Here is a 22162-nt window from a genome sequence, read left to right on the forward strand (position 1 = left end):
GGGATTACAAATTAAAGATTTGAGTAGATTTGGTATCCTCTCACCTCTCTTTTCTCTCCTTCAATCTCTCTTGCCAAATAAAAAAATTTGTTATCTCCTCCCAAGTCCCACCTCTCTCCTTCCTCTACTCTCTATCCCTCCACTTCTCCCTCCTATCAAACATTGTGTTAGTTAGTACTACTATAGTGTCACATAATATAAGTTTTTTTTTAATTGTTGTTTTAAAAGAAATAAAATCATTATTAAAATAGAGCGCGTGAGAATATATTTCAATTGAAGGGAATGTCTATTAGCATTGGGTTTGGGAAGTCACAAGCTTCTCTCTCTCTTCACTGAAAGCTCCACAAGCACACTATAAATACACATTTTATTTATTTAATTAATTAATTACTTATTTTACAAATTTATTTAATAATTTATTTTATTTTTCATTTCTTTACCTCTCTGAAACTTACTCTACGTGTCTCCCAAATCCCTTCCCCCTAGATCCATGTCTTCCTTCTTCTAGACTCGGATCAGTATCTAGGGTTTTCAATATCCTTCTACGCACATTTTTCAGTTTCTTCTTTCACTGGGTTCGCTTCTTGGACGGACCACTGCATTTACTGCTCAACAACAGCCGTTATCAAGGTACTGTTTAATGAAGATTTATTATGTTTATTAATGAAGATTTTTGCATTTTGGTTTCGGAATTGAGGGTTTCACCTAGTGTGAAGGACTGTGTTTAGTTTTTTTACCCGTTCAGAATTGAGAACTAGCATTCTGGAAAGTTGTGTCATGACTCACTTTATTGTTTGAAGATTTTGAAGATTCTTGGTTGTGGGTTGGTGAAATATGAGGTTATTTTTGCTTCTCGCTAAATAACATTGATAGGTTGTTGGAAATGAGTCTCTGTGGTTGACGGGATATGCTTGTGGGATGACTTGAATTCTGGGTTTTAGTTGGACAAGTTTTGCTCTGTATCTTTTGCAAATGTTATCATGGGTTTTTGGAATTGAGTTCAGGGCTTATGTGTATGAAAGAAAGGACTATACTGTAATGTGTTAGAGTTGAGGGGGCTAAACATTGGTTCCAAAGGAGGAGGGTCTTCCTGGGGTTGGTCTTGGTGCGTGATGGGTTGCATCTGTTGCAAGCCCTCTGCTATTGATGATAGCAAGGAGAGCCCCAGAGAGCGGTTATCAAGCAAGGCGTCATCTGATTTGCGTGCTGCTAGGGTAGCTTCATCAAGAAGAGAGGAAGCATATCGAGCCAAAGATCGAAACGATAGTAATAATGGAAGAGCAATGTTGATTGATAAACAAATAAATGGGCCTGTTCGATTACATGGTGAGAATAATGAGAGAAAGAGGGAGAAGATGGAATATTTGGTTGCTCAACATCCAGCTACAGGTAGCATTATTAAGGCTTCTGAAGGGGAGCAAATTGCAGCAGGGTGGCCGTCTTGGCTAGTTGCAGTGGCTGGGGAGGCGATTAGGGGATGGGTGCCACGCCGTGCAGACTCATTTGAGAAGCTGGATAAAGTATGCCCCTTCACATTAAGCTGTATAGAGTTGCTATTCTGGTGTTTTAGATATTATTTTATTATTATTATCGATGAACAATACAAGAATACGTTGAAATTGGAATACTTTAAAATAATTTTTTCTTGCTTATGTTAGGCAAACATTCAACTTGCTCCATTACTTAGATTTATCCTGACTAGAGGGAGGGAATTTCCTGCTCCCAATTAATTGATGTTTACAAAGAAACCGGCAGTTACTTAGTTTAATACAGTCAATATAATGCTTAACATCCTTAAATTGCTCAGTGACTGATCTAGTGCTGTGTGTTGACTTGGTCTTGCATGGTACATTCTTTGTTTCTGCAACCTAGGTATGCTATTCTTTAATGGTGCTCACTTTAGTTATTTGATTATATCTGTTTATGCAGATTGGCCAGGGAACTTATAGTAATGTCTATAGGGCTCGTGATCTTGATCAAAAGAAAATTGTTGCTTTGAAGAAAGTGAGGTTTGACAACCTAGAGCCTGAGAGTGTTCGTTTTATGGCAAGGGAAATTCATATTCTACGTAGGCTTGATCATCCAAATGTAATAAAACTAGAAGGTTTAGTTACATCAAGGATGTCTTGCAGTCTGTACCTTGTATTTGAGTACATGGAACATGACCTAGCAGGTCTTGCTTCACATCCTGGGTTGAAGTTCACGGAAGCTCAGGTATGTATGCATAGAATGTTATGTTTTGTATTACTACAGTACATAGTCATATTTTTGTTCAGGCTGCATATCTTTACAAACTTAAGCATAAGGAGTTGGTTTTTTATGGGCTGTTTGGTATGGTATAATCTTTTCATGGGAATGGTAATCTTTTACATTAACCATGTTTAGTATGAGGTTTTTTTATTTTTAAGTATAGGAAAATTAGTACTTTGGAAATAAGATTTCCCTCTATTGGGGTAATCTTAAATACTTCCAAAAATGTGGGTTCTATATATTCCCTTCAATCTTAATAGAATTGCCTTAATATATTAATATTTTTTGTTTAACTTTTCACAACACTTTATCATATTCTTTTATTTATCCAAACAATATAATCCAATGAACAGTAAGCTAACTGGATATTCCCTTGCATAACCAAACACAGTAATAAGTTTACAAACATTCATATTCTCCGCTTTATTATTCCAATTAATCAGATTATTTTGAACACCTCATACCAAACGCCCCCTTAATTAATATATGTTAATTAGCTTGGAACTCAAGGCATTTAGGTATAGTGCTTATTAACTATGGGCTGCCTTTCCTGATGTTTAGTTCATTCATTTGCAGGTTAAGTGTTACATGCAGCAACTTTTATGTGGACTCAATCATTGTCATGGCCGTGGGGTTCTGCACCGTGACATCAAGGGTTCTAACCTTCTTATTGATAATAATGGAATATTAAAAATTGCAGACTTTGGTCTGGCAAGTTTTTTTGACCCACATCAAAATCAGCCTTTAACAAGCCGTGTTGTAACTCTTTGGTACCGTCCACCTGAGCTCTTACTTGGTGCCACGTACTATGGAACTGCTGTAGATTTATGGAGCACTGGTTGCATACTTGCTGAATTGTATGCCGGCAAACCTATTATGCCTGGAAGAACAGAGGTACTAAAGATATTTTTCATTTGAAATTGTAGTATTTTTTACCCTAGAAAAAATTGTTGTTCACTTGTCAGAATCTCTCTGTACTACATTGTCGTTGAATTGCTTCTGAAATTTATTTGTTTAGTAATTGTAAATATGGATATTTGGATAAGTGCTTCAGCACAAAATTGTTGTCATAAAATATGATTTCTCTCTGTTAAAACACAAATACTCTCTCTATACTACATTGTCGTTGGATTGCTTCTGAAATTTATTTGTTTACTAATTATTAGCTGATGTCTTTAATAATTATAAAATTTTGACATGCAACTCCACTGGGTTTTGCTTAGATTTTTTACTCTTTTTGTCTGGATATAAGGTGCTTGTAAGTTGTATGATTGCTTATAAATCAGACACTGAAACAAACAAGTCTAAATTCTGGTGCCTGAATTGGAATAATCATGCAGAAATTTTGATCTAGTCTTTTAGATTTTGCATGTATAGGGTCAGTTTGGTTCCTTAGGTCTTTGAGGCTTTCTCGCATTTCCTTGTAGGTGGAGCAGTTACACAAAATTTTCAAGCTTTGTGGATCTCCTTCTGAGGATTACTGGAGAAAATCGAAGTTGCCTCATGCAACAATATTTAAGCCCCAGCAACCCTATAGACGCTGTGTTGCAGATACCTTTAAGGAGTTCCCTGCACCGGCTTTAGCACTTATGGAGACCCTGCTTTCCATAGATCCTGCTGATCGTGGATCTGCAGCTTCTGCTCTTAAGAGTGAGGTATAGATCTCTCATTGTGTGAACCAATACACAAAATGGATGGTCAGGTCTTTTTTGGTGTTGTTTTAGTGTTTTCATGTGATTGTCAAAACATAAATAGTTATTAAAGTCACAAACATTACTTTGTCTTCTATTCTGACTGTTCGATTGGTGTTTTGTTTTCTAGTTCTTTACAGTAAAACCTCTTCCATGTGATCCTTCAATCTTGCCGAAGTATCCTCCTAGCAAAGAGTTTGATGCAAAAGTACGGGATGAAGAAGCTAGAAGGTGTGTAATGACTTAAAAGGATTTTATTCTTTTCTGGAAAACTGATCAATCATTTTACTTTTGCTCTCTATTAGTTATAAGTCACACCTCACAGCATCACATAATATTACAATTCATATTTACTAGCTTCAGAATGAGGTACTTATGATATTGATGTGTGTGTGTGTGTTTTCACTTATAGAAATTATTATGATGAATATCATTGGTTTTCTGAGCCACAACTTAGCCTATCCAGGCTTGGTTTGGCAGCTCAATGGAAATAAATATATGAAGTCTACAGTTTGCTAGTTGCAATTTCTTTATGTCTTGTGCTTTTATAAAGTCTAGAGATTGCAAGTAGTGACACTTTATCGTTGCACTTATTAGTGTTTCAAATTTAATGTCACTTGGGGAGATTGTGCTTGTTTTTATTTGAATTATTATCTGATGGGAGTAGTTTAAAGATTATTTTAGTGGGTGGTTTTTCAATAATATTTTTTGAGTTGTTTTGGTCAAATTAATTTAGTAGAAACTCTGTGAATGTATTTTCATGTCATATGTTGTAATTTGTGATTGTTCTGACAATCCTATTTTTGCTCGGACTAAAAAAGACAAGGAGCAGCAGGAAACAAGGGCCAGAGACCTGATCCTGAGAGGAGAACCAGAGAGTCCCGAGCCATTCCTGCTCCTGATGCTAATGCTGAATTGGTTGTATCAATGCAGGTATTATGTGAAGAATTTTCTATGGTCAAGCATTCATCTGATTCTGATGCCACTATGAACTATAGAAATTCTTGATATCATTATGATTTACAGATCATTCATTTGGAACAGTTGAATTTAGGACATTAAATTATTGCATCTAATTTTTGTTTATTATTTATGCTTGTTTTTTTTGCTAAATTTTTTTCTATGTACCTTTCTTTCTTGGCTTTGCTTAAAGGCTATTACCCAAGAGGGGTAGCTCAAATGGTCAGGCATGTGGTTTGCTCCCACAAGGTCTGAGGTTTGAGTTCCTTCTTGGGCACTTACATAGCAATTGCTATAGTTTCGTGGTCCCCAAATATTGTAGGGTTAGGCGGGGATCCTAGTTTAAAAAAAAAACAGAGTAAATGAAAGTACTGTGTTGACTTCTGCATTACAGAAAAGGTGTCAATCCAATTCTAAGAGCCGGAGTGAGAAGTTTAACCCTCATCCTGAAGAAGTTGCTTCTGGTTTTCCAATTGATCCACCTAGACCGTCACAAGCTGTGGAAGTAAGCGTTGATCAGCAGAGCTTCAATCACAAGAGAGCGTCCCACTCTGGGCCATTGGCTCATCGTGCTGCATGGGCAAAGACTTCTAAGAACACAGATGAGGCTCCAAAGGTCTCAGTCGGGGGTGACTTGTCAACTATGTCAGGTCTAGTGGCAGCAAGAAGGAGTTTGCTTGCTGAAGACTACAGAGATAGGTCTAGTTCTTCACATCCTGAAGTTTCAAAAGTGATGGGAAGATTTCCGGGTTCGTTCAAGGAGGGCTCAGATTCCTTACTGCAAGATCAGAAGCCTCACATACAGGCTGTTGGTCCTAATAAAAAAGAAGATGGAAGACATAGCAGTAAAGATCCTATTCTTGTAAGTAGCTCGAATTTTCCCTCAATTCATTAAATCTTATAATTATGTTCTGCTTATTATTGTGAGTTCATTTGGTTATAGTTTATTGAACGAGCATCTTCACAATTAAAATTGCTAAAGCAGTCTTGTTAGTGGTCTATTTTAAGAAGTTGTATCATCATTAAAACTAGTAAAACATTTTTATTTATTTGCTGTTTTCTTAATGCTGGATGTGTGATTCTTGTTTTATATCTATAGATTGGCTATGGAGCAAAAGGTCATAAGATTCATTACTCGGGTCCATTGCTGGTCCCTTCCAGTAATATGGATCAGATGCTTAAGGACCATGATCGCCAGGTCCAAGAAGCTGTTAGACGAGCACGCATTGACAAGGCAAAGGTCAGAAAAGTCCAGGTTGAAGGGAACCAAGCATCAAGCAATTCATTGTTTGTTTCTGGTCGATGAACCAGTTGTTGTAGAAAGACAGACAGAGATGCCAGAAAGACGAAGCAAAGATCATTAGGAAAATCATCGTTAAATAATTTGGGGGCGATTTTTTTTCCTTGTGAAATTATAGTTAGTCATTGGTTGGGGGCTGTTTTTTTTATTTCTTCATTGTATAGGGGCTTTATTCTAGAGGATAGTAGGTGGCCTTCTTTAGGTAAAAAGTATCTTTCTCTCCTTCTCCTTCCACTTTGCAGTTGTTATTTCGTAGATGTGGCCCCATTATTCTTGTAGAGCTTTTTTATTAGCCAAGAGCTATAGAATATTTGGGAAATATGACGTTTTCCTTTTTTTTTTTTTTTTTGTAATGAGAAGAGTGTTAAGCAGGTATTATTTAATTCCCCTATCTTAAATGTATTAACTTTGTCTTTCTCCGTTTGCATTAGCTTGTCCCAGATTGGTTTTACAGTTATACTGAAAAGGACTTACATACTGTGACTCTCTCAATCCCAATTAAGCCTAGCCTCTCGTAAGGATGTACGGCCATCCTTTGTCCTTATTTATTTATTTTTTTTGTTGGGAACGGCTGTACTTTGGAATAGGAAAACAAATTACACCTGCGGTGTTTTTTTTTTTTTTTTTTTTGTGCGGCTAGAGTTTTCAAATTTATAGCTGAATCTGAAGAGAGAGGTGAGTTGGGTAAAATTATGGAATGAACAATTTGGGCCAAAACAGGTTGGCAAACTTCTCAATTCTCAATTCTAGCAGTGGAGTACTGGACCCTTCTTGAAAAAAGGTTCGTAATACTGATCAGAATATTTATGGGATGTAAAAATGCATATGATTCGGATGTTGAGAAAGGATTGAGTCAAATATATGTGGTCAAGAATGAAACACTTGAATGTGGCAAGTGGGACATTCATGTCTACTGCATTTAATTCACATATCCCTTCCAACTGATAAGTTGAAGTTCTACTCTGTTCACATATAAATAAATATTTGAATTAATCAATTAATCATTTCTATAGCTATAACTCCTAACAAGATATATGTTTATTTAGACTTAAATAACTAGAGTAGACTTTAGCTCATATGGGACATATATACAAAATTAATCTGAAGTGGATAATATTTGGATGCAATAATGAATGAGTTTAACTTCTTTGAAAGGAGTTCTAACTTTTAATGAGGAATGATGACACTGTTTATTGATTCGATAGCTAAAATCTAATTTCAGGTATTTTAAGGTACCTAAGGTCTTATTTTGTTTTAGTAATTTCCATTATATAACTATATTGAAGTAGAACCATATTAATTAAGGGAACCAATACATTTTACACTATGAAAAATATGACTCTTTTTTCAAAACTCCAAAAATACCCCCCTCTATCTACTTTGTCTCTCTCTCTCGGACCGAAAAAAAAAAAAAAACATATGGTTCGATGGTCGGACCACATGGTCCGATGGGGTCCGACCATGTGGTCCGACCATCGGACCATGTCCATCTCTCTCTTCGTTTTCCTTAAAAAAAAAAAAAAAAAATATGGTCCGATGGTCGGACCACATGGTCCGATGGGGTCCGATACCCCATCGGACCATGTGGTCCGACCATCGACCATATGTTTTTTTTTTTTTTTTTTTTTTTTTTTCTGTTCGGTTCGAGAGAGAGACGAAGAGAGTGAGAGGGGGCGGTACAGTTGGTGGGTGGTGGAGGTGAGCCGTGGTGGTGCATTTGGGGGTGGGGGCGGTGAAATGGTTTGAGCATCGACGGCGTGGGTGGTCTGCCGTGGGTGGTCTGCCGTGGGTGTGTGGGTGCGGCACCGAGAGAAAGAGAGAAAGAAAGAAAGAGAGGCGAAAGAGAGAGAGGGCTGATGGTTTCAAATGGGGGGTATTGTGGGAATTAAGAAAATGTTATCCCATATTACTAATATTCCCTATTTTAAGTTTAGGGAAAAAATTATTCCTTGATGTAAGCATAGAAATTCAAATTTTCCTTAATTAAATAAAATATAGATAAGATGTATGTGATAGAAAAAGCAATTAAAAAGTTGATTGTTTGAAGTTTACACACACAAGGTCTATAACTAATGAAGATTTAGTAAAGCATCATTGGAACTTTATAACTAGTCCCCCACTCCCAATCCAACCAAAACTACAGCATGGAGAAAACGTGGCAGCGCCATAGCCAAAAGAAAATTAGCTAGCTTCACACTTTTTAAAGATCTAATTGGTATTAGAATATCCTCGAGGTAAGTTGAAAAATACCACTTTATTAATTAATTAATCAAATTTATCTCTATTTTTAAATTTAGTTAAAACATACCTCTTTTTATATGTATTGTACCCAAAATACCCTGACATAAGAGAGTCACATGGAGAGTATCTTGAAGTGATAAGAACAAAATTGGTACAATATTTAAAAAAAGAGGTAAAAATGATAGACTTTAAAAAAGAGCATAAAAATAAAAGAGGACAATATAAAAAGGGTATAGAGTATAATTTCCTCTTTTTTTTTTTATCGCGAGTATTGTTAATGGGCACTCGTCCTCTCCAATATTTTTTAGAGATAACATTTTACGATTATTAGTGATATTTTCTAAAAGTTATTAGATAAATTATATAGAATTTAATATTTAATTATACCAATAATAATAGGAGTTTTTATAAAAATATTAAATTTTAAGCAAAAGTTTATAATTTTACTGTCACATAAATTTTTTTTATAAAAATATTATCTTGTTATAAAATAACCGTAAAAAAATTAAATAGTTTAATTAAAACAACCGTAAAACAACAGTGAAAATTTAATATAGTACACAGTATAAAACCTACACAATATTTATGAATTTTTTTTTCCACAATAAAAAATTAAAAAAAATTTAAAATTTCAGTATGTAGTGTAAAAATCGTTAATAATATGATACTTATGAGAATACTAAATACTAATAATATTTTTTAGCATTTTTCTTTAATCACGATAAATATTATATTGTGTAATGATATATTGACGTACTAATAATAGTTAATATCATGTAATATATATAATATTTATTATATTTTATTTTAAGTAGGGATATTGGCAGCTAAACTATCTGAATTTTAAGTTTTGTAACACTTAACTACAAAAATCGAAATTTTGGCCGCAAAACCTACTGAACTCCCATTCCGTTTTGCTCTGTACACCTCCGTCTAAAAATCACAGTTAAGTACCACGATGGACTGTCCACTTGTACACGTGGCAAATTTTCAGTGGGCCACGTAATATTAATTTTAAAAATATTATAAAAAATAATTTAAAACAATTAAAAAATTAAATAATTATTATAAAAAATAATTAATTTTTTTTAAAAGTAATTTAAAATAATAAAAATAAATAAATAAATAATTTTTATTTTTCTTTTTCTTCTTCTCTTTCTTCTTCCTTTTCTTTCTTCTTCCTCTTACTCCAATCGACCAAACCCAAATCACCCAAACTCCACCCCAAATTCAAAGCTAAAACTCAAAATACAAAGAAGACCCAAATAACAATGATTTGTAAAAATATTTTAGGTCTTATTTGTTATGTAATTAAATCGAATAGAAAGTATATCGAAAAATGTAAATAATTAAATCGATCCCACAAAAATTGTAACTAAGTACCAATAATTAAATCAATCCCATTCTCGTCTTATATCGAAATCTATGTCTATTCACTATAGCATAATAACACTTACTTATTATATTTTACATTAAAAACTCAAAACATTTAATTGATGATCAAACAATTAAAAATAATTAAGTACGAATAAAATAGATGCGCATAAAAAAGTAGAGAAAAACTAAATCATATTAAAACTAAAATAAAGTGTCAAACAATCTCCATTAACAACTTAGTAAAAATCAAGCTACTGATAATCATTGAAAACATTCGATAACAATTAAGTAAGAACATAAGAAAAATAGAAGAAACTAAAGAACTCTTCAAAAAATAAATGTTGAAAGTCTTTAGAGTCGTTTTTTGTTTCTAATTTTTGTACTCCTTAATCGTTTAAATGTTAAAAAATAATCTTGCTAAAAAAGATAAAAAAATATATATTTATATATATTAAAAAAATAAAATATTTAAATAAATTAATTATAATAAAATAAATAATATTTAAATATATATTTTTTATTTTTTATTTTATATTTTTAATATTAACATTCCACATATATGTTTGAGTTTGTGATTTTTATTTTTTAAGTGTGATAAAAATATAATTTAAAAGTATTATAATTTATTAAATACTGCTAAACTTTTTTTCACAGTTCTATTGCAACTCTTTTCTTACTATACAACTGTGCCAAACTATCCTTAAACTACACTTAGAGCACTCCCAACAACTTCTTTACTTTATTCTTTAAAATACCTCACTAAAACTTCACTTTTTTATTTTACCTCCTACATTTACATTACACCATACATCAACTTCTTTATATTTTTCTCTATATCATTTAAATATTATATCTTCATATATATTTTATTAATAAAAATAAAAAAAAAATACACAATTGAGTAAAAATAAGAACAAAAAATTAATTAAAGAAACAAAAAAGAGAAAAAAAATATAAAATATGTTTACCTCTTCACTATCATTGAATATATGTAGAGAAGAGTTTCTTGGAGTTAGGAAATATGTATAATAGCTAAGAGTTTAAAGCATTTGATGGAGCTTAATTTTAAACTCTTAACTATTTTATTTTACCTTTTAACTATTATATCTCACTTGTTGCGAGTGCTCTTATATGTTAATATTGTTCGGGTATTTTGGTCATTTGGTTAAGTCCTTTTTATTTTTTTAGAGCAGTATGTATATATATTGGTTATGAACAATGTTTACTAATCTCTTTTAGTAATAGAAAGTCTCGTTAGTGCTCACAGTTTTTCTAGTTACGTTCTTGTTTTCTTGATGAAGAAATATTGAAGATGGGTTAAAAGAAAAATCTTGAGAAGCATGTTAATGGAGATTGTCCTGTACTGAATCAACAAGTGGACTTGTTGTGGGTTCATCTACAGGGATTCCGAATTTATCTTTTGAAGGGATTTCAAAGAAATCATCAGTGCTCTCTTGGTAATTAGATCTCAAAAACTCAAATCTGAATGTGACTATTTCATTCCATTAGTTTCTATTTTAGATTGTATTAAACTTCTGTTGAATAATCTATTTTGAGCTTATTTCATTCATTCTTGGCTGATAATTAATGAATAAATTTTATATTAGTATATATTTTATAATTAAATTATATTAGATCAAATGTTAATTACACTCATTACATTATTATGTTACATCAATTAGTGTTAAGTGCAATTGAGCTAAATTCTTATGTAGATGCTAGCAATCTCATTGCCATTAAAATAATGATGGAAGTCAAACACATTATAAAATGGTTTTTTTTTTAATTGGTGCTACGCTAATCATCATTAATGATTATTAGACCATTATTTACACCATAACAAGGTACTTAACATTCCATTCGAAACAACAAAAGTACTTTAACATTATTTTATTTATTCTTTTCTACTTTTTCCCATGCATGTATTCGTATGAAAATAATAATTTATTTTTGTTAGGAGAATAATAATATTTTATTATTTCAACATTTTTACATATCCAATACCAGAAAGAGACAACAACAATATAATATGAACAATACAAAAAGATCTAATTTTTTTTAAGTTCTCCTTCGGCAAAAGAAGGTTCCTCTATGCATACCCCACAAAATAATTTTTTAATAAGTCACCAAATAAACCCAAAAATTATATAAAAAGATAAAAGAAAAACATACACAAATATTTTTGGAAATTTAAAGCTGTGGACCACAAACAAAGTATTAAATATTACACATTTTTAATGTATCGGAGGACAAGATCTTGCCACGTCGGTGAGTTGGAATAAAGCAAGAAGATAAACAAACTAAAAAAGAGTGGCTTTTTCTTTCTCTGGCTCTGAATATACATTACTAACTACGAACAGTTCGGGTGCTGGGAGTTTTTTATTCTTTTTGAAACGAGCCTTGATTTTATTTAAAGACTACTGTTTGTTATATTATTAAAGTAGATTGCTTTATTCTGATTAATCAAACAAAAAAGCTTGTGTTTTTTTGTGGGCAAGATATTTATTTATTTTTTATTTTTTTTCCTGAAAAATATAGTAGGGAATATATGAGGCTACGGATCCTCCTGAGGGGTACACAGTGTTTGGTTTGAAAAGGGTATTTTTCCTTTTGTGTGTGTGGTTGTGTCTTCACCTTGGTCTAGCAGGGATAGGAAGACCCTCTTATGGTTCTACTGCTACCCATTTTCATTCTATCTCTACCATAAAAATGTCCTGTTCTAAGTTTTAGGAAGAGTTTATCTTGTGGGTAATTGTTGGTGTTGATGATCCTGTTTTTGGGCTGTACGTGGTCGGGAATCGTTTATTGTTTTGAAAAACTGAATGTGAATTCTTAGTGGGGTTTTGGAGATTTAGCTTGGTTTTTGAGAAATTGACACCAGATATATTTTTTTTCTTGGGTTTGTTCATGGTGGATTACTTGCTTTGGTAACCGAGCTGAAATTCCATAATCTGTCTACTTCTGTCACCGGAAGTAGAATTATGCCATTGCAGGTGGGAAGCCAAGTTCTTGACGAGAGGCTTTTGTTGGACTCTTTTTCGTTGTTTTGAATTGAGTTTTCGATGATTCCTTGGTGATGATGGAGCTTGGAGTGTGTACACAGACAAGTCCAAAAGGTTCTTCATTTATTGGATGAGTAAGTTTTGGCCTTCATGCAACTCTAGATTTTTGATGTAACTGACTGATTAGCTGATTTATTTAGTTTGTTGTTAATGACAAGATCTGTTACTCTTGTTATAGTCTGTCATGTTAGTTAAAAGTTATTATAAACCTTAATCTTGTTTGTAATATTCAGTGATAGTTAAGAGTTTTGCTGAAGTTCTGATAGGTTTTTTCTTTTTCTCTTTGATATTTTCTCTAAATAAATAGTATGCAGGTTTGAACCTTCTTATAGATGGATAGCAATGGAGGGATCCACTGAGTCTACTCGTATGAAATCTAGCAGTTCTAGGGAATTGAACGCCTCCAGGGTTTCTAACCTCGATTTGAGGCTTCCACAAGGTGGTGGAACTGGTTTATCTGGTGTTGTATTGAATGACACTAGCCATAGAGAGGGAGATGATAACAGGGTTTCGTTTGCTCACAATGATTACGTTCAAAACCAGGGTGGTTTATCTGGTGTTTGTGAGGATGAGGTAGCAGTGGACCCTTACGTTCGTGCCATTGAATGGGGTGATATCAGCTTGAGGCAATGGTTAGATAAACCAGAACGCTCAGTTGATGTCTTTGAATGCTTACACATATTTAGACAAATAGTGGGGATTGTGAATGTTGCTCATTCTCAAGGAATCGTTGTCAATAATGTTCGACCTTCTTGCTTTGTTATGTCTTCTTTCAACCTTGTCTCCTTCATTGAGTCTGCATCTTGTTCTGATTCCGGGTCTGATAATCTCGAGGATGGCTCGAACAGCCCCACTCCTGAACCAAAAACTTCATCCACATCCTTGCCTGATGATGACTTGTGTACACAGAAAAGAAACCCGGGCAGTGAAGATCTTCAGCCAATGAAGGCTTCAGCGAACGCCTTCTCAGAAACAAGTTGCATGCAGTCAAGCTCAACCTATGCACCCCGTGAATCATTGGTTGTGGAAACTGAAGAAAATAGAAACAAAGATAGGAGGAGTGCTGAAGTAGAAGAGAAAAAACAACCATTTCCAATGAAACATGTATTGCTTATGGAGACTAATTGGTACACTAGTCCTGAAGAGGCTACTGGTGCTTCAAGTTCATGTGCTTCTGACATTTACAGACTTGGGGTTCTTCTTTTTGAGGTACTTATGTAAACTCAACAATTATGATTGCTATTGGGAATTAGAAGTTATTATTCTGTGATAGACTGTGATTAAATGCAGTTATAAGATAGCTAGCTTCTTTACTTTTCAGGTTTCCTATTTGTTAAAGTTATCTAGCTGCTCTGCTAATTGCTATTAGCTTAGTTAGTTATACAGTTCTTGTATTCTTGAGCTACTCATTTGGACTATAAATAAAGATCGTGTAAGAGGTTTTGGTATCCTGCAAAAATTCTGAGATGTCATTCACTGACATATTCTCTAAATAGCCTTTGAAATTGAAAGTATTAGTTGCATTTTTCGATATACGTAACAATAGAATTTGAAACAATAATTTTGAAGCGTTCATGTTTGTTTCTTTGTATGCTGATGTGGTTTTGCTATTTTTGATTAGTTATTCTGTCCATCGAGTTCGAGAGAAGAAAAAAGTAGAACAATGTCTAGTCTAAGGCATCGAGTTCTTCCTGCTCAGTTGCTACTGAAATGGCCGAAAGAAGCTTCATTTTGCTTATGGCTACTACATCCTGAACCAACTAGTAGGCCAAAAATGGGGTAAGAGAACTCCTTACAAAATGCCTTCTAAAACACTCGAATTCATTTCCATTTTAAAATTGACCCTGTTGAATCTCTAATTCCTCTTCCAACTTAGAATGTACACAAATTCACCCATCATGATTCATGTGTGGGTCATGTTCATGGTGATTCGTCGTGAGGACATGCCTAATATTTTGCTATAATTTACTGTCTTCCAAAGATTGTAGAGTTTCCTAAATTTGTTTAATTTGCTCTAAACCTTTAAATATGTTCCATCTCATTACCTTATTGTACATGCCCTCATTGAACTTGTTACAGGGTTTTATAATAGAAGCACTTGCTAGCAAATACATCTATTAACATGTAATTTAACTTCAATATGATAAAGCTTACTTACTCTACTTTCATACCATCTATGACAGGGAATTGTTACAAAGTGAGTTCTTAAATGAGCCACGAGATGACTTAGAAGAACGTGAAGCAGCCATAGAGCTCAGGGAGCAAATAGAGGAGCAAGAACTGTTGTTGGAGTTTCTTCTACTAATTCAACAAAGAAAGCTAGAGGCTGCGGATAAGTTGCAAAATACTCTTTCCTTCCTGTGTTCTGATATTGAAGAAGTTACGAAGCAACAATCAATTTTGAAGAAAAAAGGCGGTTCATGTCCTGATCTAGTGAAGGAAGATAACTCAACATCAAGTCTCCCTTCAATGAATATTGTTATTAATGATGATTCTACTAGCTTGGGATCCAGAAAAAGATTCAGACCAGGATTAAGGAATCTTCAGTTGGAGGAATGTGATGATAATATTGATGGTGAGCAAAAGTCAGACAGTGAAGATCAAGATAACATTCTTTTAAAAAATTCTCGATTGATGAAGAACTTCAAAAAGCTAGAGTCTGCATATTTTTCAACAAGATGCAGGCCTGCCAAGCTAGCAGGGAAACATGTGATTAGACAAACTCCAATAAGTAGTGATGGTAAGGGTTCTGCTATTGTAAGTGAAAGAAGTTTTGTCAATAATTTGACATCAAAAGATAGGAGCTATGAGAGAAGACAAAGTGGTTGGATAAATCCTTTCTTGGAAGGTTTGTGCAAGTATCTATCTTTCAGTAAATTGAAAGTCAAAGCAGATTTAAAGCAAGGGGATCTTCTAAATTCTTCAAACCTAGTATGCTCCCTCAGCTTTGATCGTGATGGGGAATTGTTTGCCACAGCTGGTGTTAATAAGAAAATTAAAGTTTTTGAATGCAACACAATTATAAACGAGGATCGTGATATTCACTATCCAGTGGTGGAAATAGCTACTAGGTCGAAGCTTAGTAGTATATGCTGGAATAGCTATATAAAAAGTCAGATTGCTTCAAGTAACTTTGAAGGTGTGGTTCAGGTAAGTCAACCTTAAACTTATTCATTGTTTAAGGCTTGAGATAATTTTGTTTTAACTCTTTTGCTTGGCCTTTCCAGTTATGGGACGTGACGAGGAGTCAAGTGCAAATGGAGATGAGAGAGCACGAGAGGCGTGTGTGGTCAATTGACTTTTCCTCGGCAGATCCAACATTGTTGGCCAGCGGAAGTGATGATGGTTCTGTTAAGCTATGGAGTATCAATCAGGCAATTCTATTTTTCCACTTTGGTGGATGTCAGCTTTGAAACTAAACGTACTGCAGTTATATATTTCCGTGTTGTGTATACTTAAATCCGGATGTATGATAAGTTGTTTCTCTTACTTGGGGTGCTACTGCAGGGGGTGAGCATTGGTACAATCAGAACAAAGGCTAATGTCTGCTGCGTTCAGTTTCCCTTGGACTCTGGTCGTTCCATAGCGTTTGGTTCAGCAGATCATAAAATTTATTACTATGATCTGCGCAATGCAAAGGTTCCTCTCTGCACATTAGTAGGACACAATAAGACTGTGAGTTATGTCAAGTTTGTAGATAGTACAAATATTGTGTCGGCATCCACTGATAACTCATTGAAGCTTTGGGATTTGTCGGCGTGTACATCTCGTGTTATTGACACTCCAGTTCATTCCTTCACAGGTCACGTGAATGTAAAGGTACTTCACTATCTCGCATAAATCCTACATTAGGATTAATGACGTTCCCTGCTTTTACATGAATCAAACTTGATGAAATATTACTTGGATTGTGCATTTTTTCCCATGTTACAACTGTGATTTCATCCTAAGGTATAGAATGTTTTCAAATTTCACTACCAGGATTTTGTTGGTGCTACCTGGAGCATATGTATGAGAGCCTCTTACAGAATTAACCAAAAAAAAAAAAAAATGCACATTACATACATAGTGTTAGTTATTCATGTCATTATATTAGTCTTGTGGCTACACTTATGAATGTTGTGTTCTCATATGTAGTTGATATCTAATGCATTCTTTTCATTGTTGCAGAACTTTGTGGGATTGTCAGTTTTTGATGGTTACATTGCTACTGGCTCGGAGACAAATGAGGTAACGCGATTATGAATTGAACAAATATTAGTCAGGTTCCACACGCTTGTTGGGTTCTTTATTTGTTTCTTGGCTGGACTACTTTGTTTAACATAACTTGCTTTGTAATAGCAATTCTATTGTGTAGAGCATAGGATGGAAAATAACAAACAAATTATAAACATATTGAAGATCACTGATTTTCATATTCTGTGGACAGGTTTTTATCTACCACAAAGCTTTCCCCATGCCAGCATTACAATTCCAGTTCAACAACTTCGACCCACATTCTGGCAACGAAATGGACAAAACCAACCAGTTTATTTCCTCTGTTTGTTGGCGCGGCCAGTCCAACACTTTAGTTGCAGCAAATTCGGCAGGGAACATTAAACTTCTGGAGATGGTTTGATTGTGAACTTTGGCAATTGATGATTGATTCATGATCTGGACATAGCATGGATAGGGAATTGTTTATTGAACAGGAAAATGATGTAATGCAATCTTATACCAGACAACCTTATGTAGCTTTTAGGCGAGGTAAGAGATGAAGCCGATGAACGCCTACAGAAGTGGAAGTTTTCGAAGCAACATAACAAAAATTTTGGTATTAGATTATAGCGGATTTGGATGCTGTGATGAGTGAGGACATTCTTGTTTAAAAAAATCCTGTAGATATAATTCAAAGGAAAAGAGAAAGGTAAAAATGTGTGGTATTTAATTTCCGAACATAAAACTATACGGTTCAAATTTGGTTTATACAATATGAACATAATTGGCAAATGTAGTTCCTCTGGTTTTCTTGATCAACTTAAAATAACACTGAATACCCTTTTCATTTCCTCTTTTCTATTTAATGGCCGTAAAATAGAATATGTTTCTGTGACTCATTCGAAAATCTTTCACTACTTTTCTTGCCTTTGAAATTTTGAATCCACAAACAACTTTAGTTGCCGGAATAAGCAGATGAGCAAGTCTTATTATGAGACACTAGTGTGTATAATTTCATTAATAAACTCAGTTCTATTTTATTTAGAATTTTTCAGCATTTTTTTTTGACAAATCTTCCTGTTGTAAGTGGTCCAAGTGGAGTAAAATAAATAGCAGAGATGTTCTTTACGTATTTTGTCAGATTTTCCCTTTAACAAAGTAAAATGAAAACGCTCCATCTGTGAACATGTTGTACCCTATATGAGCCATGGGAGAGTCACGCTCTCTCACCAAACCCACAAGGATTTTATTGATCAAATTACTGATTATATATTTTGAAAAAGAACAAAAGTGGCGTTATATTCTTTTGTGTAGGCATTAAGGATTTGAATAATTTGCTTACATCATAATACACTACTTGGAAGTCTTTACCTTCTAGATAAAATCAGCTGTGTTTTCGATTAGATTTTAGTTCAATAAATTCTTTTTGTAATTATGTGACGAGGACGGCATGACATGTGTACTGATAACATAAACCAAGTGAACGCCTTTAGCATCATCATTAAATATATCATATATTATAATTGATGATGGAGAATGAGATTTATACCAATATTAAATACTAAAAAAAGATATATTAATATAGCGATTTTTTCCCCTTTACTACGGACTTTTCCAACCCAGATTATACCATTAATAGAAGAATCTAAAAAATTGAAGTTTCCACTAAGTTATTATACTCATTTACTAGAGCTAAGGACAAAATCTACCGAAAGAATAAAAAATCGTGACAATCATAATTTTGTTCAGAATAATGTTAAAATCTGATACTAAAATATAACTAATATGGAAAAACAAAATTCTCAGAAAACCATTTTCCTTTCCCCTTCTTTCTCTCCTCCCTCATTATTTTTTTCCCATCTTCAAGTAAGAATCTTTAATGAAGTTTATGTACATTGATTCTGACCGTACTTAGCTGCCAAAACTAGCTTACTTACAAGCTGATGAAGTCTCTGAGCTCCAGGGCCTGGTTTAAGCTTATTTGGGTTACCAACCTTGGAGCATTTAGGACTACCTGCACACCACCCACCAGGGGTAAAGCCTTCTTTATTCCGATTAAGCAAATCCTTGTCAATCTTATCAAGTGCAATGTCATCTTGTTTGAATTTTCGAGCAAAAGCCGCATTGCTAGTAATCATCTTGGTGGTGTCATTAATTGTGAGAGTGTGGGGATGTTGTTTGGGAGGCATATCCCAAGCTATGTAGTGCAAGTCATGGTTAACTGCAGTCTTAGCATACTCTGGCTCATTGCATATAACAGTCTGAAAATAGCCCTCTGGAGAAGAAACAAAGTTTGTGTAGTACATAAGAAGAGTTCTTGGTAGATTGTCCCAACCCCAAATACAATACTCCACAAACGAACGGGATAGGACCATCCATGCTGAACCTGCAACTCAGCTAAATGTCAATCAATGCAACTCAAGGAGTGACTCAAACAGATAATGACTGGAAGAACTTACGTAAATTAATTTCATGGGGGTATGTTAACTAAAAGCTTTCAATGATGATGGGGCTTCAAATAAAAGTGATTATTTTGTAAAGGGTTTATGCCAAATTCTAATATATAATCCAACTCTGTGAAGAAGTTCAGAGTAAGTCATAAGTTTTGAGACAATTTCTTTGAAGCGAAACAAAAGTGTAAGTTGGAGACCAGATGAAGACTATTTGGTTAACAAAGCAGTATCAATGGAAAGAAGAGAGAACAGGTGGACGCTGTACTATTTAGCTGATAGCTGGAATCACTTAACACATAATATACCAATCGTCCAGGGTCAGTAGTTTTTGTGATTTTCAACTTGAACTTATCTAACTCTATATGAAATTGAATCCTTGTTCATAATATTAAGCATAGGAAACAGAAGGGTTTTGCAATCTATCAAACAAATGCAAAATCAAAGCAATCAACAAAGACAGATATAGAAGTTTGTCAGGTATTTACCAGTAAATAGTTTAAATGCTGATGGCAATGCCCGCCTTGGGGCAACCCAAAATATATCTTTTTTGGTTGACAGATAGAGACCAGGATCTATGATCAAAGGCATTGCTCGTTTATCCCTGTACAATTCAGATACAATCAAAAAAAAAAGTTTCACCACAAGAGAGAATTTCTTACTAAGAGTTTGTTTCTGTATCAGATGTTAATACAAAAAGAGAGGGCTTACTCCTTCCAACCAAGCTGGCTTGTATGCTCAATGAAATTCAGATTTCGATCCAAATTTGAAAAAGTGGAAAGAAGGTCTGCACATTCAAACAAGCAGGCTTATTTTAGCACACAAATCCCATAACATTAACATGTCCCACAAAGTGATAAGCAAATGCCATACTAGTCTAGGTGTAGGAGACTAACCATCTTGAGTCACAAGGGGGTAATCTGAAGCACTAAGATTGATAAACCAATCCCAATCTTTACTCCTCTTGAGAAGAATAGCACATGCATGAAGTGTGTTAGCTACCATAGTAGGTCCTCTATAAGTTACCATATTAGCTTTGGTAACCACATGAACATTACCAATTTCAGCAAAAAGGGTCTCATTCTGGACCCTTGAAGCGAGCTGCAGCCTCTCATCAGCCGGAGCCTCAAGGTCCAAATGAAGAACATATTGGTTCAAAGGATGGTAACTAGCCTTAAGAGTTCTCCAAAGCTTTTCTAAATCACCTTTGGAGCCAGAAATTAGATAGGCAAATCTAGGGGTTACAATAGTAGGAGGGGGAGGATATTGGTTAAGCTTTGACTCTGCGAAAACCGGACTTGTTTCATTAGAGGTTAATCGAGATGGAAAGATTGAAAGAATCGTATTGATTGAAGGTAACGTAGAGACAAGACCCATGTTCAAGGTAGTGGCCAAGACTACTATGGCTACCACAGAACTTATAGCTAGAGGAAACAACCATTTCTTTTCCATATGTACGGACCCCATTTTCAAGCCTTATCATGAGTTCTGATTATACTATTCTTATTCACATACCAAAGTTTTGTCACAAAACTTACTTCTCCCAACAGATGATGATGATAGTCAGATTGAGAAAATTGAGACCCTTCAAAAATATTACAGAAAATAGGAAAAAGAATCAGACTTTTTTAGCAACAAATGATTAAATAAGATGCATTGTTATTTCAGAACCTTTCAGATTAATTCGGAGTAACCATAGAATTTGTAGCTTGCGTGACATTAAAGGAAGAAAAAGACAAAAATTTAATATAAATAATATTAATAATCGTACAGAAGAGTATGACCGCATCAAGAAACCACAATGAATGAACAGAGGAAACAAACAAATATATAAAACAAAATCAATATACATATATCTAATCATTGCTTACGATATTTTATAATAAACCAATTATAAAAACACAAAACATAATAGACAAAATGATGAAGAGAGGAATTTCAACAATCGAAGAGTAATCCGCGATTAGGATTTCTGGGTTTTAACCCAGATAATGGTCGAATCTATGATAGAAATCATGAGAACGATTAAAAGGGTCAGTAATTAGCATATTAATGACAGGTAATAAGAACCCAGATCAGAAAATCCAAACTTAGATTACAAAAAAGGCATTAAATGATGAATAGAGGCATACATTAAACTCTAGAAACAATGAGAGCTCATAAAGAATCACCAGAAAAGTCGGAAGCCAGGGCAGTATGAACAGAAAAAGAAATATAATTAATATGAAAAAATAAGAAAGGGTAAAGAATAAGTTTTGATGAGACAGAAATTAGAAACAGAGGAAAACAGAGGCAGGTATTGTGATGAGAGAAGAGAAGGACACCTGTAAATTCTGCCGTTCGGGTAGAGAGAGAAGACGTGTGTGTGTGAGAGAGGTAAGTGGGTATCAGTTTGTTTAAGGATTCTCTTTCTCTTCTCATTTATAGCCTATTTGAGCTTCTCTCCCTTCTGTCATGTCTGGGGATTTAAACAACTGAGTTTACACTATTCTGCTATAAATTTTAGATTTTCTTTTTTTAATTTCCAATATTTGTTCTTATTTTTTAATATTTAATTAAAAAAATCAAAATCTGTTAGTATTTTTGTTTTATTTGAGTTTTGGTATGTGCATATTTATTTTTAAATAGTTTTAA

General features: G+C 34.1%; 3 protein-coding genes across 6 annotated transcripts; 2 read left to right on the forward strand and 1 right to left on the reverse strand.

Annotated features, from left to right (window-relative positions):
* The first annotated feature begins 302 nt into the window (after positions 1 to 302).
* On the forward strand, positions 303 to 6618 carry LOC115706379 (probable serine/threonine-protein kinase At1g54610). Its single transcript, XM_030634012.2, has 8 exons — positions 303 to 1520; positions 1930 to 2214; positions 2827 to 3144; positions 3678 to 3905; positions 4072 to 4172; positions 4763 to 4874; positions 5296 to 5763; positions 6001 to 6618. Exons 1-8 carry the CDS (start codon positions 1113 to 1115, stop codon positions 6205 to 6207), a joined length of 2127 nt encoding a protein of 708 aa, XP_030489872.2. The 5' UTR covers positions 303 to 1112; the 3' UTR covers positions 6208 to 6618.
* Positions 6619 to 12071: 5453 nt separating this feature from the next.
* LOC115706381 (protein SPA1-RELATED 3) lies at positions 12072 to 17870 on the forward strand. Of its 2 annotated transcripts, XM_030634014.2 has the most exons (8): positions 12072 to 12955; positions 13189 to 14090; positions 14503 to 14660; positions 15065 to 16031; positions 16109 to 16255; positions 16389 to 16700; positions 17052 to 17111; positions 17311 to 17870. In XM_030634014.2, the coding sequence occupies exons 1-8, from the start codon at positions 12952 to 12954 to the stop codon at positions 17497 to 17499; spliced, it is 2739 nt and encodes a 912-aa protein (XP_030489874.2). In that variant the 5' UTR covers positions 12072 to 12951; the 3' UTR covers positions 17500 to 17870. The 2 variants fall into 2 exon arrangements, with proteins under 2 accessions (XP_030489874.2, XP_030489877.2); XM_030634017.2 differs by lacking the exons at positions 17052 to 17111; positions 17311 to 17870 and having other exon boundaries at positions 12159 to 12955; positions 16109 to 16302; positions 16389 to 16529.
* Positions 17871 to 18792: 922 nt separating this feature from the next.
* LOC115706382 (beta-glucuronosyltransferase GlcAT14A) lies at positions 18793 to 22007 on the reverse strand. 3 transcript variants are annotated; one of them, XM_030634018.2, is made up of 5 exons: positions 21853 to 22007; positions 20425 to 21113; positions 20240 to 20315; positions 20017 to 20132; positions 18793 to 19464 (listed from the first exon to the last, which is right to left on the reverse strand). In XM_030634018.2, the coding sequence occupies exons 2-5, from the start codon at positions 20993 to 20995 to the stop codon at positions 18965 to 18967; spliced, it is 1263 nt and encodes a 420-aa protein (XP_030489878.1). In that variant the 5' UTR covers positions 20996 to 21113; positions 21853 to 22007; the 3' UTR covers positions 18793 to 18964. The 3 variants fall into 3 exon arrangements, with proteins under 3 accessions (XP_030489878.1, XP_030489879.1, XP_060969599.1); XM_030634019.2 differs by lacking the exon at positions 21853 to 22007 and adding an exon at positions 21661 to 21829; XM_061113616.1 differs by lacking the exon at positions 21853 to 22007 and adding an exon at positions 21700 to 21828.
* Between the last annotated feature and the right edge of the window lie 155 nt (positions 22008 to 22162).

This window comes from Cannabis sativa, chromosome 1 (genome assembly GCF_029168945.1).
Source record: "Cannabis sativa cultivar Pink pepper isolate KNU-18-1 chromosome 1, ASM2916894v1, whole genome shotgun sequence".
Classification (NCBI taxonomy): domain Eukaryota; kingdom Viridiplantae; phylum Streptophyta; class Magnoliopsida; order Rosales; family Cannabaceae; genus Cannabis; species Cannabis sativa.